Below are 24,213 nucleotides of genomic sequence, written 5' to 3'. Positions count from 1 at the left end.
CTAACAGTGCTCGCTGGTTTACTGAAGTAGCATTCACAAAGCGGGACGATTGTTGACAATATTCGGCACGTTTTCGCTGAAAAAAACTCAAGCGGCTTATCAGTGTGATTGGGGTGTAATGTCTTTAAGTGACGCCTTAATTTATTTGGCTTCACGCTGTCCGCTGCCAACATTTTTAGACACAGTAAACATACCGGTCTTTCCTCGTCTCCCACCGTAGTCACAGTGAAGCCAAGCGCTACATACGCTTCGTCATATTTCCTCGTCTTAGCTTTCGGGAGACTTACGTTTGTCTCATTATCTCCGTCTCTCTCCGCCTTTCTTCTCATCCCTGTTAAATATGTTTCCATGGTGTCTCTTAAGGGTTTGTTATCTGCACTTCATATCTCCTGCTCTGTGCTGTGTGCTCTTGTTCGGTTAAAAAAATAACTACTACGCGGCGAAAAAAAGCGTGTTCCCCGGGGTCACGCGCCCCCCCTGGCATCGCTCCGAGCCCCCCCAGGGGGGCGCGCCCCACTATTTGAGAAGGACTGCGTTAGTGAAAGGCATAAACAACAAGCTACATACGTGAAGGCTACCGGATGGCTACTGTTCTCCTTATGGGGCGCGCCATAAACTACATTGACAAGTTTGTTTTATTAAATTAGTCATTTGAAATGTCATGGTATATCCTTGTATGTAACAATGTCACGTCACATGGATATTTTAATTTCATTTAGAGAGCTTTTTCAGTGTTAAAATAGGCCTATAATAATTTTTTTTGCTCGCTAAAATGAATACCCATACAAGTATTTGATTACTAACGTCCGTTCGGATATTTTGAATATTCAAGTAACCGCGCACATCCCTAGTACAGACATTCACACGTGGCCGGCTGCACAACTTTTAAACAATGATTCGGACCGTCATTTTGAATTTGGAGGCATATTTCCTGGAAATATGTATCCAGACTCGCATACTTTTCACCTTGTGTAATTGTGTGTGTCTGGGGGTTGGCTGTAGCGCTGTGTATGTGTGAGTATTTTCTGTGTTTTGACACTGTGTGTGTGTGTGTGTGTGGTGTCTTTGACACGGTGTGTGAGCTCAGATGCAGGGGTTGTGTTTGTCAGGAGGGTGCCAGCCCTCAACAAGCTGTGACATCTCAGTGCAGCTGTGGCCCTCTCTTACTCTGCTATAACCAGCCCTCCAGAATGAATTGTTTTTGTCTGGGTGCGTGTGTGTGTGTGTGTGTGTGTCTGTGTGTGTGTTTCGGGTTGTTTGCTGTTGAGCTTGTCAGGGAAAACTTGTTGTGTGACACTGAGTAAATACTTCATACTGTAAGCTATACTTTGTTTGTCATTGTGCGTTTGGGTACATAATTTGAATTGGCGAATTAGGTCGTTGGTCTCAATATGCTCAATTTTTCTCATCATTTTGTCTTGACAGTTTTATGAGCGTGCAGTTGTTGGTGATTCTGCAGTGATGTTTGAACAGAGCTGTTTGCTACAATATTGAACTGCTGCCATTGAGGGAACCAGTCCAAAGCTCCAGCCTCCAGGCTACGCTAGTGCGCTAATGCTCAACACTCTCCAGGCAAGAAAACAGTAGCGGTCCCTATTCGTCTCGACTACTCGTGTGTACTTACGATACATTATATCAGTGTTGTAACGGTAGACCATAGATGTGGAATGGGGACTTCTGAAGTACTCGTCTCTGGCATAACAGAGTTGTGCAGCTGAGGAATGCACTCTAGGTCGTCACTGCTCTACCATTATGTGAAGTGGCACCCAGGAGAAACATTATATATATATATATATATATATATATATATATATATATATATATATATATATATATATATATATATATATATATATATATAAGCCAGGAAGCATTCTTTGAGAATGAACAGCCCTCCACCTCCCACCACTCCTGCTGACACAGACAGATGGCTGTTTGAAAAGAGAAAGTGGATCTAACTTTATTTATAGTTCACGGGATGTCAATGAAATCAGAAGCCTTAGAACCCAACAATTAGACATTGTGTTTGTGTGTGCGCCTGTGTGTGTGTGTGTGTGTGTGTGTGTGTGTGTGTGTGTGTGTGTGTGTGTGTGTGTGTGTGACTCATTCCAAGCCTCCACCGCAAAGCTTGTTTGTGTCATGTAGGCTAATTCTGGTTTGTAAAGGCATATTACACAGGTTGCTGCACATGTTCACGTCTGAATTTTATTTGGATAGAAAACACCCTAAAGTTTCTAAAACTTTTTGAATGGTGTCTGTGAGTATAACAGAACTCATATGGCAGGCCGAAACCTGAGAAAATTCCATACAGGAAGTGCCCTCTCTGACCATTTCTTGGCCTTCTATAGCCTCTTTATGGAAAATAGAGGATCTCTGCTGTAATGTGACATTTTCTAAGGCTCCCATAGGCTCTCAGAAGGCGCCAGAACGGGGAATGATGACTCTGCAGTCCCTGGGCGGAAAACAGTAGTGGATTTGGAAAGTGGTCAATCTGAGAACAATGACACGGGTGCGAGCGTGCATGTGAAGAGTTCATTTTACATTTTCAGTGTTTGAACGAAAACAAGGTCTCCCGGTCGGAATATTATTGCTATTTTACGAGAAAAATCGCATAAAAAATTGATTTTAAACAGCGTTTGACATGCTTCGAAGTACGGTAATGGAATATTTTGAATTTTTTTGTCACGATATGCACCGGCGCGTCACCCTTCGGATAGTGTCTTGAACGCAAGAACAAACGCAGCTATTTGGATATAACATCTGTGATGATCGTGTACTACCTAACCTCGGCATTGAAGTGAAGGAGAATCCGGCTTAAAGAAGTGGGCCATTTTTGTTGTTGTTTTCGGCTGCCAATTGGTCGTTGTCGTGTCATTTACTGCAGGCGAAAGCCGAAGGGGGCGCAGATGTAGTTCCTGCCAGGGTCCCTGAGAATGGAGGCAGTGCCAACGGGACATCAAACCAAACTCTGCCAGACTCTGATCCCCAGCCCCATAACAAGCACCTCGCTACTGTACCTCGCCACCTCTGTCTACCCCCCCCCCTCTCTCCCTCCAGCTTAATTCTGTCCAATTAAAGCAGCGCATGTCCTCTCAGATGGTTAGGTAAAGAGGTACCAACACCACTACACTGTATTTCTAAACGGAGTGCAGGTAGTTCTGTGTTGGGGAAGTATGTGGTACAGTAGTAGCGATTTCGGGACCTTGGATGTGGCACAGGGCTTGTTCTCATGTCCCGTCCCCCCCCCACACACACGTTAAGACTCTGCTTCTCTACTAGTTGAGGTCTTTAACAAAATTATTCCATGTTTCTGTGTTTTTGCTGTTCTTGCAAGTTCCTTGCTCTGCCACGGTTTTCCTCGGGTTGAGGCGAGTTCCAGGCCGTCTATGCAGGAAACAAGTGGTTGATGAAGGCGCTTCTTCACACAGGAAGTGAGTTACTGTGTCCAGTCCTTTTTCGACATCTGCAACTTACTTGAATCTGAAGAGTATCTATGATTCCATCTTTTAGTAGCAAGGCGTCTTCTAACGGTGGTGTGACTGGGGTTGTTTTGCCATCCTCCATGGAGGCTGCTATAAACCTGCAATCCAATGTCTATGAACAGTTAATCCGTACAAAGACTGTCGTCGTCCCTGTGTGTTCATTGGTTGGCCCGGGCCGCCCAGGTCCCTCGTCAGGCCCTTCGCTATTGGCTGCAAGTCGTGACGCCGTCACCGTAATGCTCAGTGGCTTAGAAGGAATGGACGGAGAGTGGTTTTCACTGGAGCAGGCAAGGATGAGCGGAGAGAGACAGAGAGGGAGAGAATGAGAGAAGTTGCCCCAGGGAAGTGAAGGAATAGAAAAAATAGCGTTTAAAGATGGGTTGGGGGGGAGGAGGGGGATGTGGGGGGGGGGGGTATAATAGGGGTGGCAGGCAGGAGCCCTCTGAGCCTAATTGGTTTATTATTTTGTTTGCTGTCTCTCTGAGGGGCACAGCTGCTTGTTTAATTTACCCCCCCCTTCATCCACCACTGGCCCTTTCACCCCCCTCCCCCCTCATCTTGCTGCTATTAGGACATACCATGTGATGTCTCTCTGTGTGTGTGTGTGTGTGTGTGTGTTGCTTTTCAAAGCCTGTACATTAAACCCAGAGACACACCCGCCCATACAGTACAATCTCTCTCGGGGCGTGATGGGGTGATCTAGTGGTGAGGCTGCAGCAGGGTAGTGGTGGAGGCAGAGAGGTTGTCTCAGCGTGGAGAGATGCACTAGCTGGATCTATATGGCCAAGCTTCTCCCTGTCCTGGCCGGGCGACGCTGTTACATGTAAAGGTTTGCTGTTTCGACATGAGCTCTCCGCTCTCTGCTTTGATGGAGACTATGGAGGTGATGATGGGGATGGAGGAGATGGTGGTGGAGACCTCCAAGGAAGAGGACGACTCCAGCTCTCCACCTGGGGACACTCCTGCTCTCAGCCCAGGGCCATGCACAGAGTCAGGTCAGGTAAGACACAGTAACCACAGACTGTGTTGGATGGCCAAGGGCTGTAGCATTTCCTTCTATCTAAGGGGATGTTAGAGGTCTGGATACAAGGAGTTGACATGCATGCAACTGGCAAGCCATTCGTGTTCAAGTAGTGTGCGTGCATTTGTTAAATACACTGAGAGACAGTGGTTTTGGTGTAGCTGTTGTGGTCTGTGAGACCACTGTTTTAGAAGTGATTTCAAAATGGCCGTTTCTTTTTGGAGGGAGAAATCTGCTCTGTGATGACAAAGCTGGAATCGTATGGTCATTTTACATGAAGTTCAGAATGAGCTCCATCTCACGATGTGATAGGAGGGTTAGAGGACAAGTGTTTAGTTTAAATAGAAGTCATTTCCCCCGGAGAACTCCTATTTATCCCTACTGACTCTCTTTCGGGCAGTCTGAACTCCAACTTTGATCCTGGCTGTTCCACCTATTTCCTCCACGTTAGTGTAGAACATTGCTGCTGCCCACCTTCCCTGTCTCTCTGTCTTGACATGTAATTGGCAGCTTTGTTTTCTTTGCGTTGCTTGTCACGGCTGTAGTTGGGGCTGGATGTTAACAGCTTCTAGGAATGACCCCTGTGCGTTGCTATAGTTACACAAAGACACACCGCTCGTCTCCCAGGAGTTTGTGTGCTTATGCTCCGTCTCTGAGCAAAAGGTCTTGTATTTCACTTAATTTGTACGTGGAGAAAGATTCCCACCGATGACATGTTAGTCACACACACACACACACACACACACACACACACACACACACACACACACACACTAAATGGTTGGCGACATTAATATTTCTACACTTTGGTTTGACAATCATTTCCTTCCTGATTGTTTCTATTCATTCTTTATAATAGAGTGAAAGGCGTCCTGAGTGGCAATGTTTGAAAGGGAAGTGGGGACACCTACTCAGGTGCACATCTGAATGCATTCAACCAAAATGTCTTCCACATTTAACCCAACCCCTCTGAATCAGAGAGGCTTCCTTAATCGACGTCCATGTCATCGGCGCCCGGGGAGCAGGTGTTGTTAGGGGGGTTAACTGCCTTGCTCAAGGGTAGAACGGCAGATTTATATCACCTTGCCGGCTCGGGGATTCGAACCAGCGACCTTTCAGTTATTGGCCCAACGCTCTTAACTGATAGGCTGCCTAGCGTGTGTTAGATTGTGTAGATGTCTTATTGCTGAATAGATTTGGCCAGTTTCTCAGCACTCAGAATATTACTGTTTTTATACACCTCTCTCTCTCTGTTTGTCTGCCTGTTTCTCTGTCGGTCCCTCCCTCCGAATCCCTCGGTCTGTTCAGATTTCACAGGAGTTCTCATTTCCGTTGGGATGTCAGTTTTGATCACACCCCTCTATCCTGTGTCCTCTCCTTTCAATGGCTACCCTTCCCCCCCCATCTCCTCTCCCCTCTCTTTCTGAATGTGTAGCAGCGTGTGGGAGAGAACATGTCAAATTGGATGTTTCAATGGCTATTCAGCTGACTTTTCACTGTATAACCCCTCCCCCACCACCATAGAGGTGTTGGTGAATCACCACAGGTATGTGTGTGTGGGGGGGGGGAGAGAGGTGTAATTCTCCACAATCCCTCCCTCCTCTCCTGTCTCCCTTCGGCTCTCCTCTCTCGCTATTTTGTCTGCCCCCTTTCCTCCTCTCCTTCAGCTGTGTGTCTGTGATGTTGAATGGTAGTGGTGCCAGCCACGTGCATGCACCTCTCTCTGCTATTAGATCAGCGCCCCGATCATTCTCTAGTCCTATCAGGAGATTTGGGTCAGTGTTATACTCAGGCAGGCACAGGGAAACCCCAGGCAGGCAAGGGCCCAAACTTCCCCATCCAAAATGGCCAAACTCTCTATCTTAAACCAGTCCTGGTTGGTACGGGCCAACCAATGGGAAACCCTTAAGGGAGTGTTTCTCTAGATCACGTCATCAAAATGAGATTGATTTAAAATGGGTTTCTCATTCTCTATTTGAAATCATTCTATTCATGCAAGTCCTCTCTCTCCCTCTCTCACTCTCTATGTTTTGAAGAATCCATTGTTTCATACTCTCAGCATGGAGTGGCAAAGGACTTCTTCAACACCCTTTAGTGTTAATGAGGGCTCTCTTACACACACACACACTCTCTCCCCCCTCTTTCCTCTCCTCTCTCCCTCTCCCCTACTCTCTCACTCACATTCACACACACACACACACACACACATAGTTGAGAGCTGCATCAATTCCCTTGCCTCTCCTCCTCCACCCCTCTCCCCACTCATTAATGTGGCAGGTTTGGGTTTGTAGGTCAGGTAATGACCCTGGTGTGTTCTCTGTGGACACACTGCTCTTCCTGGTTCAGTGGGGGAGGTAGAGACTAGAGGATCCCAGTGCTCTGGCTATGGGCTGTGGTGATAGAGTCAAGGTGCTGATGCTCAACACCACCTGGAAACTACACAATGGGGTCAGCTGACTCCTATATCAAAAGCACAGCATGGAACTGTTGAAATGGCACTGAAATATGTTCCAGTGTTGAATGGTGCAATTCAAGCCAGCCATGTGACCTGAACATTCAATCGGATGGGGATGTTTGTTTTCCACCTAAATGTGCAGTTGCATAACAACTGCCAATGTCTTGACCCTGTGACCTCTTCACCCCAAAGGTCATACAGCAGCTCCACACTGTGATTTACAGCCCTCCCATTGGTCCATTATAAGGATTAGTCTCTGAAAGGCCAGACTGACTAGACTAATGGCTATTTACGACCGTTGGGTTGTGTTATCGGTCAGGATTGTATCAGGAATGTTATCCGTCAGGTGGGTCAGTTTTACTGTTTCAGATAAGAACTTGGACATTTGACTGTGTGTCGTCAACCCCTCCCTTGGACAGCTTGAATTGGCAGAAAGTAATGATATGAGAGGATTCATTACTAAAAGGATGGACGCACAGCTTGGAATTCGGCCTGTAGGAACGGAGGAGCGACAGAGGTGTAGTCTCTATTGCGTACACATCACCAACAAATTAACATGGTCCAAGCACACCAAGACAGTCGTGAAGAGGGCACGACAAAACCTTCTCCCCCCCAGGAGACTGAAAAGATTTGGCATGGGTCTTCAGATACTCAAAGGTTTCTACAGCTGCACCTTCGAGCATCCTGACGGGTTGCATCACTGCCTGGTATGGCAACTGCTCGCCCTCCGACCGCATGGCACTACAGAGGGTAGTGCGTACGGTCCAGTACATCACTGGGGCTAAGCTTCCTGCTTTTCAGGACCTCTATACCAGGCGGTGTCAGAGGAAGGCACAAAAAATTGTCAAAGACTCCAGCCACCCTAGTCATAGACTGTTCTCTCTGCTACCGCATGGCAAGCGGTACATGGAGCACCAAGTCTAGGTCCAAGACACTTCTAAACAGTTTCTACCCCCAAGCCATAAGACTCCTGAACAGCTAATCAAATGTCTACCCAGACTATTCTCATTGCCCCCCCCCCCCTTTACGCTGCTGCTACTCTCTGTAAGTATCTATGCATAGTCACTTTAATAACTCTACCTACATGTACAGTTGAAGTCGGAAGATTACATACACTTAGGTTGGAGTCATTAAAACTTGTTTTTCAACCACTCCACAAATTTCTTGTCAACAAACTATAGTTTTGGCAAGTCGGTTAGGACATCTACTTGTGCATGACACAAGTAATTTTTCCAACAATTGTTTACAGACAGATCATTTCACTTATAATTCACTGTATCACAATTCCAGTGGGTCAGAAGTTTACATACAGTAAATTGACTGTGCCTATAAACAGCTTGGAAAATTCCAGAAAATGATGTCATGGCTTTAGAAGCTTCTGATAGGCTAATTGACATAATTTGAGTCAATTGGAGGTGCACCTGTGGATGTATTTCAAGGCCTACCTTCAAACTCAGTGCCTCTTTGCTTGACATCATGGGAAAATCACAAGAAATCAGCCAAGACCTCAGAAAAAATATTGTAGACCTCCACAAGTCTGGTTCATCCTTGGGAGCAATTTCCAAAAGCCTGAAGGTATCACGTTCATCTGTATGAACAATAGTACGCAAGTGTAAACACCATGGGACCACGCAGCCGTCATACCGCTCAGGAAGGAGACGTGTTCTGTCTCCTAGAGATGAACATACTGTGGTGCGAAAAGTGCAAATCAATCCCAGAACAACAGCAAAGGACCTTGTGAAGATGCTGGAGGAAACAGGTACAAAAGTATCAATATCCACAGTAAAACTAGTCCTCTATCGACATAACCTGAAAGGCTGCTCACGAAGGAAGAAGCCACTGCTCCAAAACCGCCATAAAAAAGACAGACTACGTTTTGCAACCGCACATGGGAACAAAGATCGTACTTTCTGGAGAAATGTCCTCGGGTCTGATGAAACAAAAATAGAACTGTTTGGCCATAATGACCATCGTTATATTTGGAGGAAAAAGGGGGAGGCTTGCAAGCCAAAGAACACCATCCCAACTGTGAAGCACGGGGGTGGCAGCATCAGGTTGTGAGGGTGCTTTGCTGCAGGAGGGACTGGAGCACTTCACAAAATAGATGGCATCATGAGGGAGAACAATTATGTGGATATATTGAAGCAGCATCTCAAGACATCAGTCAGGAAGTTAAAGCTTGGTCGCAAATGGGTCTTCCAAATGGACAATGACCCCAAGCATACTTCCAAAGTTGTGGCAAAATGGCTTAAGGACAACAACGTCAAGGTATTGGAGTGGCCATCACAAAGCCCTGACCTCAATCCCATAGAAAATTTGTGGGCAGAACTGAAAAAGCGTATGCGAGCAAGGAGGCCTACAAACCTGACTCAGTTACACCAGCTCTGTCAGGAGGAATGGGCCAAAATTCACCCAACTTATTGTGGGAAGCTTGTGGAAGGCTACCCAAAACGTTTGACCCAAGTTAAACAATTTTAAAGCAATGCTACCAAATACTATTTGAGTGTATGTAAACTTCTGACCCACTGGGAATGTGATGAAAGAAATAAAAGCTGAAATAAATCATTCTGTACTATTATTCTGACATTTCACATTCTTAAAATAAAGTGGTGATCCTAACGAACCTAAGACAGGGAATTTTTACTCGGATTAAATGTCAGGAGTTGTGAAAAACTGAGTTTAAATGTATTTGGCAAAGGTGTATGTAAACTCTGACTTCAACTGTACATATTACCTCGACTAACCACACATTGACTCTGTACCGGTATATAGCCTCGCTATTGTTATTTTATTGCTGCTCTTTAATTATTTGTTACTTTTTTATTTTTATTTAATTTTTTTGTTGGTATTTTTCTCAAAACTGCATGGTTGGTTATGGGCTGATAACTAAGCATTTCACTGTAAGGTCAACACCTGTTGTATTCAGCGCATGTGACAAATACAAATAGATTTTATATGCCTCACTTGGCTCTCTCTGACTTCATTCAAATCTGACCTCCTTTGAAGTTGACTACAGTGTAATAAACATGGTTGGTTGTCTGTAAGTGGCTTGGGATATGGACATCAAACACACTTCTAATGTATTTAACCCACAACAGCAACATTTAACTAAATGTAGTTTGTCTCTGGACACTGCAGTACGAGCTGGCCTGATTACAGTGGGATATTAATTTTGGCTGCTGCGTCTTTCCGACTAGGATGGAGTGTCACTAAAGCTTGGCCTTCTATTGTTCTGCCTCCTCCTGCCCGTCCTGTGCTGTTTTTAAATACTTGGGCCATGGGACAAAGACACCCCCCCCCCCCCCCCCCCGCCCCGCCCCCTCCACACACACACGCTGTGCATCCTATATGAATTCACTTTTTCTCCCCTCCGTGCTATTTTTAGCTGCCTGCTGATTTTAAATTGGAGTCCTCTGCTGAGGAAATCAAATCAGGCTCCATCTGTTGTCGTTGGGGAATGAGGGAAAGAGCATCTAGATAGTCTCTGGTCTGTCTGTCCAGTCTCCCCGTTGGTTTCTATTGGGCAGCCCTCCCTGGCTGCTCAGTTATCAGGGTACACTGTGGGCATGTGTTGGTACAGTGTTATAAAGGCTCTTATCTGTGTTGTTTTTAGTAGCTCTCGCCAGCCACAAATGACCTTTATTATCTGTGGTTGCCAGAAAACACAGACGTCAGTGCCTTGCCTCGTGTATCCCAGTTGGCAGTCACTCCATTCGCTGTTTTCTTTTTCCATTTCCTGTCTTTCTCTCTCTCGTTCTGTAACTCTTTGTTTGCTCGTCCTCCCCTCCCTGGTTGACTTTTGAACGGAAATGAGCACAGCTTTTAAGCTGTCTATGGAAATGAGCCTAGAGTAGAAAATTCCGTCCTGACTTGCCAGATTTATAACTTTTCCTGTCACTAATAAATTTGACTCTAGTAGTAAAATCATTATATGCTACAGTATTTAACACTGACTCTTCTCTCTTTCTCCTGTCCTCCTTCCCCCTCCCTCCCTCCTCCCAGGATGACAACTGGGGCGAGACCACCACGGCCGTCACGGGGACGTCGGAACACAGCCTGTCCCAAGAGGACATTGTCCGGATCACCAAGGACCTGGAGGACAGCGTGGGCCTGGACTGCCGGCGCTACTTTACCCTGACCCTGGCTGTGGTTCTGGGCCTGCTGGTCTTCCTCACTCCCCTAGCCTTCCTGGCTCTCCCCCACCTCCTCTGGCCTGACAAGCTCCTGGTGTGCGGCACGGCCTGCGAGGGCCTCTTTATTTCCGTGGCGTTTAAGTTGTTGATACTGCTGTTGGCCGTTTGGGCGCTGTTCTTCCGGGCTCCGCGTGCCGGCCTGCCCCGGGTGTTTGTGTTCAGAGCGCTGCTGGCCGTGCTGGTGCTGCTGTTTGTCGTGTCCTACTGGCTGTTCTACGGCGTGAGGATACTGGACTCACAGGTACAGCGGGGAGAGAGACTCACACTCACAATCAGTGTTTGTAACGCATCTAATTACTGTTCACCACATCTGCCTCTTCAAGTATTCCGTTTGTACGTCACTGCTTTCATCTGTGTAACTCTCTTGTCATGAATGTGTGTGTACCACAGGAGGTTGGTGGCACCTTTAATTGGGGAGGACGGGCTCGTGGTAATGGGTGAAGCGGAATCAGTGGAATGTTATATAACACATGGTTTCTATGTGTCTGATGCCATTCCATTCGCTCCGTTCTAGACATTATTATGAGCCGTCCTCCCCTCAGCTGCCTCCACTGGTGTGTACCTATGTAGTGTGTTGACGCTAGCACATGCTGGGTTGTCTGTTGTTCCCAGGATGAGAACTACCAGGGCATCGTGCAGTACGCTGTATCTCTAGTAGACGCTCTGCTCTTCATCCACTACCTGGCCATCGTTCTGCTGGAGCTCAGGCAGCTGCAGCCCGCCTTCTCTGTCTCTGTCACCCGCTCCACCGACGGAGAGACACGCCAATACAACCTGGGCCAGCTCAGGTGAGACGCGGAGGGAGATTGAGAGGGGGCAGGGGAAGGGAGACTGATGAGGGAGAACGGAGAGGGGGAGAATGCGAGAGGAGAAAAGTCCTTGAAAGTAAGACGGGACAATTCAGTGGGTAGAGCAGGCTGAGGAGAAAGAAAGAGAGCAGAGAAAAGCCAGCAAGTAAGAAGAGTGTGAGTAAGAATCTCGTGTGTGTGTGTGTGTGTGAGAGAGAGTAATAAAAGTAATAAGCCAGAGAGAACAGCTCAGACTAGAAGAACCTGGTCTGTAGTGACTTTGTCCTTTTGATGTGCCGTCTGACTGTACCAGGAAGACGTTTTACCTCATGACGAGTTGCTGAAAGATATAGTAAGACTGTCAAAAGGCATCCTAATTGTATACATGGGTCATTTCACAGTCCATGGCGTGCACGCTCTCTCTCGCTCTCTCATATCCCCTTTTTGTGAGGGCCTCAAGCATATGTTCGTATTATGCTGGGGCTCTCTGGTTCACCTTTGTCTACCTCAGTACAGTGACAGATGATGGACATGTAAAGTGCTTTAGCCTCTGCTTCACTGGAGTTGTTAGAGGCTGCCCTGGGGCTGTTGTCGCTCACAAAGCGCCTTGCTATTTTCCTCAGCTTGCCAACGCAGCAGCGCTCTCTCTGTCTGTATGTGCTTGTAAACAAACAGCTAATTAGTGCTCCCTACAGGCCACACTGAGCATCTGGTCAGAGAAGATTCATACCATACACACACACACACACACTTTTGTGCACACACACACACACACAGATTCTCAGGTTCCAGGGGAGACTGGGTGTGTTTCCAGAAATTTTCCCAGGCCTGTCCTCCTTCATTCCCAGGCAACCGGTGAGGACATTCCTCTGTGTGTCTGGCAGGCAGGCTGTCTGTGTGTCTGGCAGGCAGGCTGTCTGTGTGTCTGGCAGGCAGGCTGTCTGTGTGTCTGGCAGGCAGGCTGTCTGGTCTGGAGGCCTGTTATTCTGTCTGGCTCTGACCTGGCCATTCTTTGATGCCAATCTCAGGGCAGAAAAAGCCTGAGGAGGTGCCCAAGATCCTAACACCAACATTACCAGAGATTCACCTCGGCAAGAATCCTTCTATTCTCCTCATTCTGTCCCCTATCTCCAGTGTGGCCTAACATAACAAGTCGCTACTTATGGTAGAGAAGAGCCACAGGCACCCGAGGCACAGTCAGGCTCATATCTAGGCCAGTGTTTGGGCTTTATTTGTTTGTCTCCTCTCTCTACTGTAGTTTAATAATTGATCAAAGTACCGAGCACCGGAGACCCTGACTGCTCAAAGTGCTGCCTTCATCACAATGGGTGTATGTAGTTTTGTTAAAACTTTAGAAGTTGGTTTAGTAGTTTGTACTTGTTTTGTGCTAATGCACAATTGTGTGTGTCTGACGAAACGTCTTCATACAGTATGTATAAATGAATGTGGCGTACAAAGTGCTTTGGGTTTTCCTGTGTGCCAACCCAGGAGTATTATAGCTTTAAGTGTATTTAAAACTTGACAAAGTTGTTTTACAGTTTGCCTTTCTTTGGAGATGTCAGAATGTGTCTGTCTGTGTACCGTACCAGTGGTGTGTCTGTGTACCGTACCGGCGGTGTGTCTGTGTACCGTGCCGGCGGTGTGTCTGTGTACCGTGCCGGCGGTGTGTCTGTGTACCGTGCCGGCGGTGTGTCTGTGTACCGTGCCGGCGGTGTGTCTGTGTACCGTGCCGGCGGTGTGTCTGTGTACCGTGCCGGCGGTGTGTCTGTGTACCGTGCCGGCGGTGTGTCTGTGTACCGTGCCGGCGGTGTGTCTGTGTACCGTGCCGGCGGTGTGTCTGTGTGCCGTACCGGCGGTGTGTCTGTGTGCCGTACCGGCGGTGTGTCTGTGTGCCGTACCGGCGGTGTGTCTGTGTGCCGTACCGGCGGTGTGTCTGTGTGCCGTACCGGCGGTGTGTCTGTGTGCCGTACCGGCGGTGTGTCTGTGTACCGTACCACCGGTGTGTCTGTGTACCGTACCACCGGTGTGTCTGTGTACCGTACCACCGGTGTGTCTGTGTACCGTACCAGCAATATGTTTATACATCCATGTATTTGACATCGTAGTTGTGGGTTTGTGAACCCACCTGCCTCCTCCATATGTTCACATCCACTAACACTCTTCATCCTGCCATGGTCGTTTTCTCTGTATCAGTCATATGTTCACATCCACTAACACTCTTCATCCTGCCATGGTCGTTTTCGCTGTATCAGTCATATGGGATATCCAGAACCACTCTGGGGTGAATCCCAGGCTTTAATACCTCTATACGGGACACATAGCTGCTGCTAACCTATACAATACACCCTGCAGTGGTAAAGCTGGTTTATAACATATACAGTTTACATAAACCTTAGCCAAATACAGTTAACTCAGTTTTTCACAATTCCTGACATTTAATCCTAGTGAAAATGCCCTGTCCTAGGTCAGTTAGATCACCACTTTATTTTAAGAATGTGAAATGTCAGAATAATAGTAGAGAATGATTTATTTCAGCTTTTATTTATTTTATCACATTCCCAGTGGGTCAGAAGTTTACATACACTCAATTGGTATTTGGTAGCATTGCCTTTAAATTGTTTAACTTGGGTCAAATGTTTCATGTAGCCTTCCACAAGCTTCCCACAATAAGTTGGGTGAAGAGCTGACAGAGCTGGTGTAACTGAGTCAGGTTTGTAGGGCTCCTTGCTCGCACACGTTTTTCTGTTTTGCCCACAAATTTTCTATAGGATTGAGGTCAGGGCTTTGTGATGGCCACTCCAATACCTTGACTTTGTTGTCCTTAAGCCATTTTGCCACAACTTTGGAAGTATGCTTGGGGTCCATTGTCCATTTGGAAGACCCATTTGCGACCAAGCTTTAACTTCCTGACTGATGTCTTGAGATGTTGCTTCAATAAATCCACATAATTTTCCTCCCTCATGATGTCATCTATTTTGTGAAGTGCACCAGTCCCTCCTGCAGCAAAGCACCCCCACAACATGATGCTGCCACCCCCGTGCTTCACGGTTGGGATGGTGTTCTTTGGCTTGCAAGCGCCCCCCTTTTTCCTCCAAATATAACGATGGTCATTATGGCCGAACAGTTCTATTTTTGTTTCATCAGACCAGAGGACATTTCTCCAAAAAGTACGATCTTTGTCCCCATGTGCAGTTGCAAACCGTAGTCTGGCTTTTTTATGGCGGTTTTGGAACAGTGGCTTCTTCCTTGCTGAGCGGCCTTTCAGGTTATGTCGATATAGGACTCGTTTTACTGTGGATTTACCGTGGATATAGATACGTTTCCTCCAGCATCTTCACAAGGTTCTTTGCTGTTGTTCTGGGATTGATTTGTACTTTTTGCACAAAAGTACGTTAATCTCTAGGAGACAGAATGCTTCTCCTTCCTGAGAGGTATGACGGCAGCCCGATCCCATGGTGTTAATACTTGCGTACTATCGTTTGTACAGATGAACGTGGTACCTTCAGGCGTTTGGAAATTGCTCCCAAGGATGAACCAGACTTGTGGAGGCCTACAATTTTTTTTCTGAGGTCTTGGCTGATTTCTTTTGATTTTCCCATGATGTCAAGCAAAGAGGCACTGAGTTTAAAGGTATGCCTAGAAATACATCCACAGGTACACCCTCAATTGACTCAAATTATGTCAATTAGCTTATCAGAAGCTTCTTAAGCCATGACATAACTTTCTGGAGTTTTCCAAGCTGTTTAAAGCACAGTCAACTTAGTGTATGTAAACTTCTGACCCACTGGAATTGTGATACAGTGAATTATAAGTGAAATAATATGTCTGTAAACAATTGTTGGAAAAATGACTTGTGTCATGCACACAGTAGATGTCCTAACCGACTTGCCAAAACTATAGTTTGTTAACAAGAGATTTGTGGAGTGGTTGAAAAACGAGTTTTAATGACTCCAACCTAGGTGTATGTAAACTTCCGACTTCAACTGTATATATATACACGCACAAGTATTTAGAACCCTTGACTTTTCCACATTTTTCTGTGTCACAGCCTGAATTTAAAATGGATACAATTTCCATTGTGTGCCACTGATCTACACACAACACCCCACAATGTCAAATTGGAATTTTGTTTTTAGTAAATGTTTACAAAATTACAGATTTTTTTAACGATTACCCCATATCTGTACCACATATACAATTATCTGTAAGGTCCCTACAATACAAAAATATCCCTTTGAGCATGGTGAAGTTATTAATTATGCTTTGGGTGGTGTATCAATACACCCTGTCACTGCAATGATACAGGCATCCTTCCTAAATCAGTTGCTGTAGATGAAAGAAGCTGCTCAGGGATTTTACCATGCGGCCAATGGTGATTTTAAAACAGTTACTGAGTTTAATGGCTGTGATACGAGAAAACTGAGGATGGATCAACAACATTGTAGTTACTCCACAATACTAACCTAAATGACAGAGTGAAAAGAAGGAAGTCTGTACAGAATAAAAAATATTCCAAAACATGCATCCGGTTTCCAATAAGGCACTAAAGTAATACTGCAAGAAACGTGGCAAAGAAATGTACTTTTTGTCCTGAATACAAAGTGTTATGTTAGGTGCAAATCTAACAGAAAACATCACTCACTGATTACCACGTCATATTTTCAAACATGGTGATGGCTGCATCATGTTATGGATATGCTTGTCATCAGCAAGGACTAGGGAGTCTTTTTCAGGATAAAAAGAAACAGAATGTCTGTGTTTAGCTCTAAAGTCCTAGAGGAAAACCTGGTTCAGTCTGCTTTCTAACAGACACTCGGAGACAAATTCACCTTTCAGCAGGACAATAACCTAAAACTCAAGGCCAACTATACACTGAAGTTGCATTGAATGTTCTTGAGTTGACTTAAATCTACTTGAAAATCTATGGCAAGACTTGAAAATGGCTGTCTAGCAATGATCATCAACCAACTTGACAGAGCTTGAAGAGTTTCAAAAATAATAAACGTGATAAAATATTGTACAATCCAGGTGTGGAAAGCTCTTAGAGACTTACCCAGAAAGACTCACAGCTGTAATCACTGCCAAAGGTATTGACTCAGGGAGGTGAATACTTACGTAATCAAGTTGTTTGATTTTTCATTCATCTTTTAAAAAAAAAGTGTACATTTTTATTCCACTTTGACATGAGTATTTTGTATAGACAAAAAAAAGACAATCACAATTGTAACCAAAATAAAGGTGGAAAATGTCAAGGCATGTGAACACTTTCTGAAGGCTGTGTGTGTGTGGGGGTGTGGGTGGGTGGGTGTGCCCGCCGAGTGTGCCCGCAGTGAGGGAAAAAAGTATTTGATCCCCTGCTGATTTTGTATGTTTGCCCACTGACAAAGAAATGATCAGTCTATAATTTTAATGGTAGGTTTATTGAGAGAGTGAGAGACAGAATAACAACAAAAAAATCCAGAAAAACGCATGTCAAAAATGTTATAAAATGATTAGCGTTTTATTGAGGGAAATAAGTATTTGACCCCTCTGCAAAACATGACTTACTACTTGGTGGCAAAACCCTTGTTGGCAATCACAGAGGTCAGATGTTTCTTGTAGTTGGCCACCAGGTTTGCACACATCTCAGGAGGGATTTTGTCCCACTCCTCTTTGCAGATCTTCTCCAAGTCATTAAGGTTTCGAGGCTGACGTTTGGCAACTCGAACCTTCAGCTCCCTCCACAGATTTTCTATGGGATTAAGGTCTGGACTGGCTAGGCCACTCCAGGACCTTAATGTGCTTCTTCTTGAGCCACTCCTTTGTTGCCTTGGCCATGTGTTTTGGGTCATTGTCATGCTGGAATACCCATCCACGGGTTTTGCCACCATATATATATATATATATATATATTATACTGCGATAAGGGAGAGTATATATCCATAATGTCCTGTCACTTAGTGTGACATTTCCCCTGCGTCAGCACTAGGTGTGTAAAGTTCCATACCTCTCTCACCTCCCCCTCCGTGTCACTGCTGTTAGGACGTCCCATGTGATGACTATTTCTCTCTCCGTCTCCTCGCTCTCTCGCTCCTACTTACTATTACATGTGGAACGGTACACGGCAGTAAACCTTTCTCATGGTGTAGTATCAATAGGGGAATAAGGAGTAGGAGAGGTTAGTAGAGAGGACTGTGTCTGTCTACAGAGGGGGACAGTAGCCTCCGTGTGCTTCCTGGCTGCCCCGGGGGGAAATAGGAAGCACGTGGTACTCCCTCCCTCCCTGACTCTGTCTGCAACAGTTAAGTTAGCGCCCCGCTCTTCTTAACAAATGACACGAGCCCCGGGGAGGAGGAGAGGGGAAGGGAGGGGAGAAAGATGTAAAGGGAGAGAGAGCCCTTTGAATTGAATAGCATTGAGACAGGATTCAGTGTCAAATAAGAGGGGGGGATAGTTTTTCTAGAGCGAGGGAACTGTAGACTAGTCAGTTGAGCCTTGAGGAATGACCCTGTACTGCTGTATGCCTGTGAAAAGCTGCTATCATCTGCTGCTGCTCTCAGTGGGCCGAATGCAGTTACAACGCATAGGAACTGGGGTCTGACTGTGTCTCAGCAGCGTACTAACAGGGCTAGATTGGATCAGTAGGCTACAATAAGCTACAGCAGAAAATCATCCCTGGCATTTCTAGATCAAAACCCCAACGGTCAACCTGGACCTGTGTAAAGGCACGTAAACAAAATGGATACACGTGCTTAATGAATTGGTATTGTGTAGCTGGCTAATCAGCACTGGTACATTGATCACTTGACAACATGTCTGCAGAGCCGATGGGTTCAGGCCATACTCGGTTGCTACAAAATGAATTGCTAAAGCACAAGGACAGAACACGCATGAAAAGTCTCAACTGGTGAAATATTCTGTCTTTGAGAGGTAAGACATGGCATGTTGTGCCGGGACATGACGTCCATACTGCAGCAGCAATAGGAAGTAGTCTCTCTCTACCTCAGCGCCTCTCTCCCAGCAGCGCTGGGAGGTTCTGTTCTGTGTTTATTTGACAGAGCCTAGACAGCAGGGATATGGCCCTGTGTTCAGGGGGGCAGGTAATGATAACATGATGGCTCAAAGTAACAGTCTCTCTCTCTCACACATACACACATACACACAGATCTCTATCACAGGGAAAAAAGAAGTGTCCCTTTTTCAGGACCCTGTCTTTCAAAGATAATTCGTAAAAATCCAAATAACTTCACAGATCTTCATTTGTAAAGGGTTTAAACACTGTTTTCCATGCTTGTTCAATGAACCATTAACAATTAATGAACATGCACCTGTGGAACATCGTTAAGACACTAACAGCTTACAGACGGTAGGCAATTAAGGTCACAGTTATGAAAACTTAGGACACTAAAGAGGCCTTACTACTGACTGAAAAACACCAAAAGAAAGATGCCCAGGGTCCCTGCTCATCTGCGTGAACGTGCCTTAGGCATGCTGCAAGGAGGCATGAGGACTGCAGATGTGGCCAAGGCCATAAATTGCAATGTCCGTACTGTGAGACGCCTAAGACTGCTCTACAGGGAGACAGGGTGGACAGCTGATCGTCCTCGCAGTCGCAGACCACGTGTAACAACACCTGAACAGGATCGGTACATCCAAACATCACACCAGCGGGACAGATACAGGATGCCATCAATAACTGCCCGAGTTACACCAGGAACGCACAATCCCTCAATCAGTGCTCAGACTGTCCGCAATAGGCTGAGAGAGGCTGGACTGAGGGCTTGTAGGCCTGTTGAAAGGCAAGTCCTCACCAGACATCACCGGCAACAACATTGCCTATGGGCACAAACCCACCGTCGCTGGACCAGACAGGACTGGCAAAAAGTGCTCTTCACTGACGAGTCGCGGTTTTGTCTCATCAGGGGTGATGGTAGGATTTGCGTTTATTGTCGAAGGAATAAGCGTTACACCGAGGCCTGTACTCTGGAGCGGGATCGATTTGGAGGTGGAGGGTCTGTCATGGTCTGGGGCGGTGTGTCACAGCATCATTGGACTGAGCTTGTTGTCATTGCAGGCAATCTCAACGCTGTGCGTTACAGGGAAGACATCCTCCTCCCTCATGTGGTACCCTTCCTGCGGGCTCATCCTGACATGACCCTCCAGCATGACAATGCCACCAGCCATACTGCTCGTTCTGTGCATGATTTCCTGCAAGACAGGAATGTCAGTCTTCTGCGCTGGCCAGTGAAGAGCCCGGATCTCAATCCCATTGAGCACGTCTGGAACCTGTTGGATCGGAGGGTGAGAGGTAGGGCCATTCCACCCAGAAATGTCCGGGAACTTGCAGGTGCCTTGGTGGAAGAGTGGGGTAACATCTCACAGAAAGAACTGGCAAATCTGGTGCAGTCCATGAGGAGGAGATGCACTGCAGTACTTAATGCAGCTGATGGCCACACTAGATACTGACTTACTTTTGATTTTGAACCCCCCCTTTGTTCAGGGACACATTATTCCATTTCTGTTAGTCACATGTCTGTGGAACTTGTTCAGTTTATATCTCAGTTGTTGAATCTTGTTATATTCATACAAATATTTACACGTGTTAAGTTTGCTGAAAATAAACGCAGTTGACAGTGAGAGGACGTTTCTGTTTTTACTGAGTTTGTGTGTGTGTCACCCCCATCTTCTCCCCTCAGTGTCAGACCTTTCAGCGTCTGTTTTTTTCTGTTTTTATTGATTGTGTATATATTTTTTTCCCGCGGTTTATTTCTCTGAGACTTGCATTATTAATTTTATGTTATTGATAAAAAAAAATTATAGTCGTTTATTTTATTAGCTGATTTTTAGCTTAAATAAAAAAAATCTCTGTCCCAGGTTCCAAGTAAATCTCAGATTCTCCTTATTCTTCGTCTGTTTTATGTGCACAGTATTCAGCGGGCAGCATTGGCCATCATAGAGAACTACTACAGGGACTTCTTTGTCCACAACCCGGCCCTGCTCACCGCCTCTAAGTCCCGGGCCGCCAAGCACCTGGCCGGCCTCAAGGTCTATAATGTGGATGGAGAGTTCCCAGCAACCCCCGCCACTGGTGAGTGCATGGAGACTCCTTGGGTTTATCTATACGTTTCCTCTATATCGGTTTCTCTTGTCTGTCCTTTGGGCTTGATGTTTGACTCTCTCCTCTCCTCGGCTGCTCTCTAACACCCAGAGGTCTTTAAAGCTAAACTGAAAGCTTACCTTTTGGACAGTAAGTTCAGTAGTTCTATAGAATAACTCTCTCACTAAAACCCTGCATCTCTGAGCACTGTCTGGACTCACTGACTAACCCGCCTCTCTCTCACTGGAGCTGCACACCAAACCAATCCCCTTGCACTCCACTGTAATCGGCATGCCTCATTGGTTTAGAGACACAGCTGTGAAATGATTGAACTCATTTGTGTAGGCCACACCCAAAGCATGTGATGTCACTATTGACGTTGACCTAGTGACTATTTATTGCTGCTTCTATTTACTAGTGTTATACATTTTCACTTTTAGCTGAACCTTTGCTTTGACTGTTTCTGATATGGAATAATAATTGGTTGAATTTGTAAAATCTGCTCTGGGCAAGAGCGAAATCTAATAGGATATCTGGAGAGAGGGAAATTAAATAAATGCATTTGTTTGAACATGTTTAAGTTTTGAAGTGACGATGGATCATGACTACTTCATGAGTACTCACAAGCAATCTCCTTCTTCTCTGTGTTCCCCATAAGTGTACCGCACCTCCACCTCCATCCCCCCTCGTTCTCTCTCTGCTTCTCTCTCTCTCTGGCTCTTGCTCTCTTCCTCCCTGTGGCTCTTGCTCTCTTCCTCCCTCTCTTCTATCTCTGCCTCCCTCCTCTCCATCCCTCCCTCCACCCTCCAGTAGCGCTCAGAGATGAGACAGCCAGCAGTGTTACATCAATAGCTATACTGCCCACTCAGTCGCTCTCCCCTCGTTCTCCTCATTGAGGAGCTGGTCTCTGGGGAGTGTCATCACAGTAACTGCAGCAGGGACAGTAACACGGGGAAGTCTGGGAGAGAGACTATCCTCCCTCCATTATCCATGACCAAGGTCTGTCACCTAACCACTAAGCATGGTAGAGGCTGTTAGAACACACACTTCAGATGAATTGGCAGGAGACATGGCTTTGCTGAAATGAATCATGATACTCATAGACAGCCACCCTTAATTCCCAATGTTTAGCTTTTCAGTACAATATTTTATACTGAAATGCACATGTACAGGCCCACAGGGCTCTCGCCTTTACATCAAGCAAGCTGTGTTGTTTTGATCACCAGGTAATTCTTCTTCGTGGTATTAACCCCCCAACAGAAAATCTCTCTTTTGGGTTGGCGAGTTGACAGGTTCATGACCTGACTGGCAGTGCGAACATGGCTGCCGTTTCTCAGATTGGAGAAATAGGGCATGGATATATAATGGAATTCTCCCGTCCCGAACCCCCACCCTACCCTACATTAATACTGCAGCAGCTCCAGCCCTCTCTTAGCCCCTATTAACATGAGCCATCGCTCTCTTGCATATTAACACTCTCGTAATGACATGCGCCTGACATTCAACTTTTGAAGTTGGCCTGGGAAGTTTATTAAGACGGACACTCGGCACCGCCCAAAGACACAGAGTGGCAGAGAACCCGGAATAACTGAATGTTAAACAGTGAATGCGTGGGTGTGGTGGTTTGAACTTGGAACGTGCATTTTCAACTATACAGATTTTTGTTGAGGACTACAGTGTTCCGTCCTTTATGATTTAGGTTTTACTACTATTCAAAGATGCAAAGTAGTGTTTATTTATTTTTTATTTTTTTTAGAAGTGTCTATATGTCTGTCTTACGCTGAGTATAGAGCATGTTTGTTAGTGTGGAGATATCTTGACACTCTGACGTTGCAAGATCCTGTATCAATGAAAATAATGAACACCTATTTTAACCTAACATCCCTCTGTTGTCTGCCTTCCTAGGCCCTGGGAACAACGCAGCGACTGGATTGGCCCACTCCCAGTCTCGGGCTATGATTGCCGCTGCTGCCCGCCGCCGAGATACCAATCACAACGAGCTGTACTACGAGGAGGCGGAGCACGAGAGGCGCGTCCGCAAACGCAAGGCCCGGTGAGAGACAGGTTTGGGGGGTTTTTGGGCTGTTTGATAAGTGAATGAAAGGACATATGGGGATTGTTTTTGCACGTATTTGTGGTAAAGGAGCCTTTTGAACTTACAAGCCAACAGATACTAAAGTATGTCTCATCTCTCATATCTTTGGTTTGATATTACATTACATTTACATTTGAATCACTAAGCAGACGCTCTTATCCAAAGCAACTTGTAATTAGTGCATTAATCTTAAGATAGCTAGGTGAGAGACAGTTGTAGTAAGAACGTTTTCCCTAAATAAAGTGTCAGTAAAAAGTTTGGACACACCTACTCATTCAAGTTTTTTTTTTTAAATTTGTACTATTTTCTACATTGTAGAATAATAGTGAAGACATCTAAACTATGAAATAACACATGGAATCATGTAGTAACCAAACAAGTGTTAAACAAATCAACATTTATGCTATATTCTTCGAAGTAGAAACCTATGCCTTGATGACAGCTTTGCACACTCTTGGCATTCTCTCAACTAGCTTCACCTGGAATGCTTTTCGAACAGTCTTGAAGGAGTTCCCACATATGCTGAGCACTTGTTGGCTGATTTTCCTTCACTCAGCAGTCCAACTCATCCCAAACCATCTCAATTAGGTTGAGGTCAGGTGATTGTGGAGTCCAGGTCATCTGATGCAGCACTCCATCACTCTCCTTCTTGGTCAAATAGTCCTTACACAGCCTGGAGGTGTGTTGGATCATTGTCCTGTTGAAAACAAATTATTTTCACACTAAGCGCTAACCAGATGGGATTGCATATCGCTGCAAAATGCTGTGGTAGCCATGCTGGTTAAGTGTGCCTTGAATTCTAAATAAATCACAGACAGCGTCACCAGCAAAGCATCATCACAACACCACCTCCATGCTTCACGGTCGGAACCACACATGCAGAGTTCACCTACACTGCGTTTCACAAAGACACAGCGGTTTGAACCAAAAATCTAAAATTTGGACTCATCAGACCAAAGGACAGATTTCCACCGGTCTAATGTCCATTGCTCGTGTTTCTTGGCCCAAGCAAGTCTCTTCTTCTTGTTGGTGTCCTTTAGTAGTGGTCTCTTTGCAGCAATTCGACCACGAAGGCCTAATTCACGCAGTCTCCTCTGAACAGT

The 24,213-nt window shown here is 45.8% G+C and overlaps 1 protein-coding gene across 3 annotated transcripts in view; it reads left to right on the top strand.

The window, feature by feature from the left end:
• The window catches only part of LOC115196127 (vang-like protein 1), a 46,098-nt gene that overhangs the window by 18,830 nt on the left and 3,055 nt on the right, over positions 1-24,213 (top strand). For all 3 annotated transcript variants that reach the window (XM_029756720.1, XM_029756723.1, XM_029756722.1), the window contains exons 4-7: positions 10,961-11,392; positions 11,764-11,939; positions 20,846-21,006; positions 22,921-23,068. In XM_029756720.1, the coding sequence (XP_029612580.1) occupies positions 10,961-11,392; positions 11,764-11,939; positions 20,846-21,006; positions 22,921-23,068 (917 nt within the window). The remainder of the gene's footprint in view (positions 1-10,960; positions 11,393-11,763; positions 11,940-20,845; positions 21,007-22,920; positions 23,069-24,213) is intronic.

The sequence above is a fragment of the Salmo trutta genome, chromosome 6 (assembly GCF_901001165.1).
Source record: "Salmo trutta chromosome 6, fSalTru1.1, whole genome shotgun sequence".
NCBI classification, from domain to species: Eukaryota; Metazoa; Chordata; class Actinopteri; order Salmoniformes; family Salmonidae; genus Salmo; species Salmo trutta.
The sequence above is the reverse complement of the archived record's forward strand: the minus strand, read 5'-3'. Positions and strand labels throughout refer to the sequence as shown.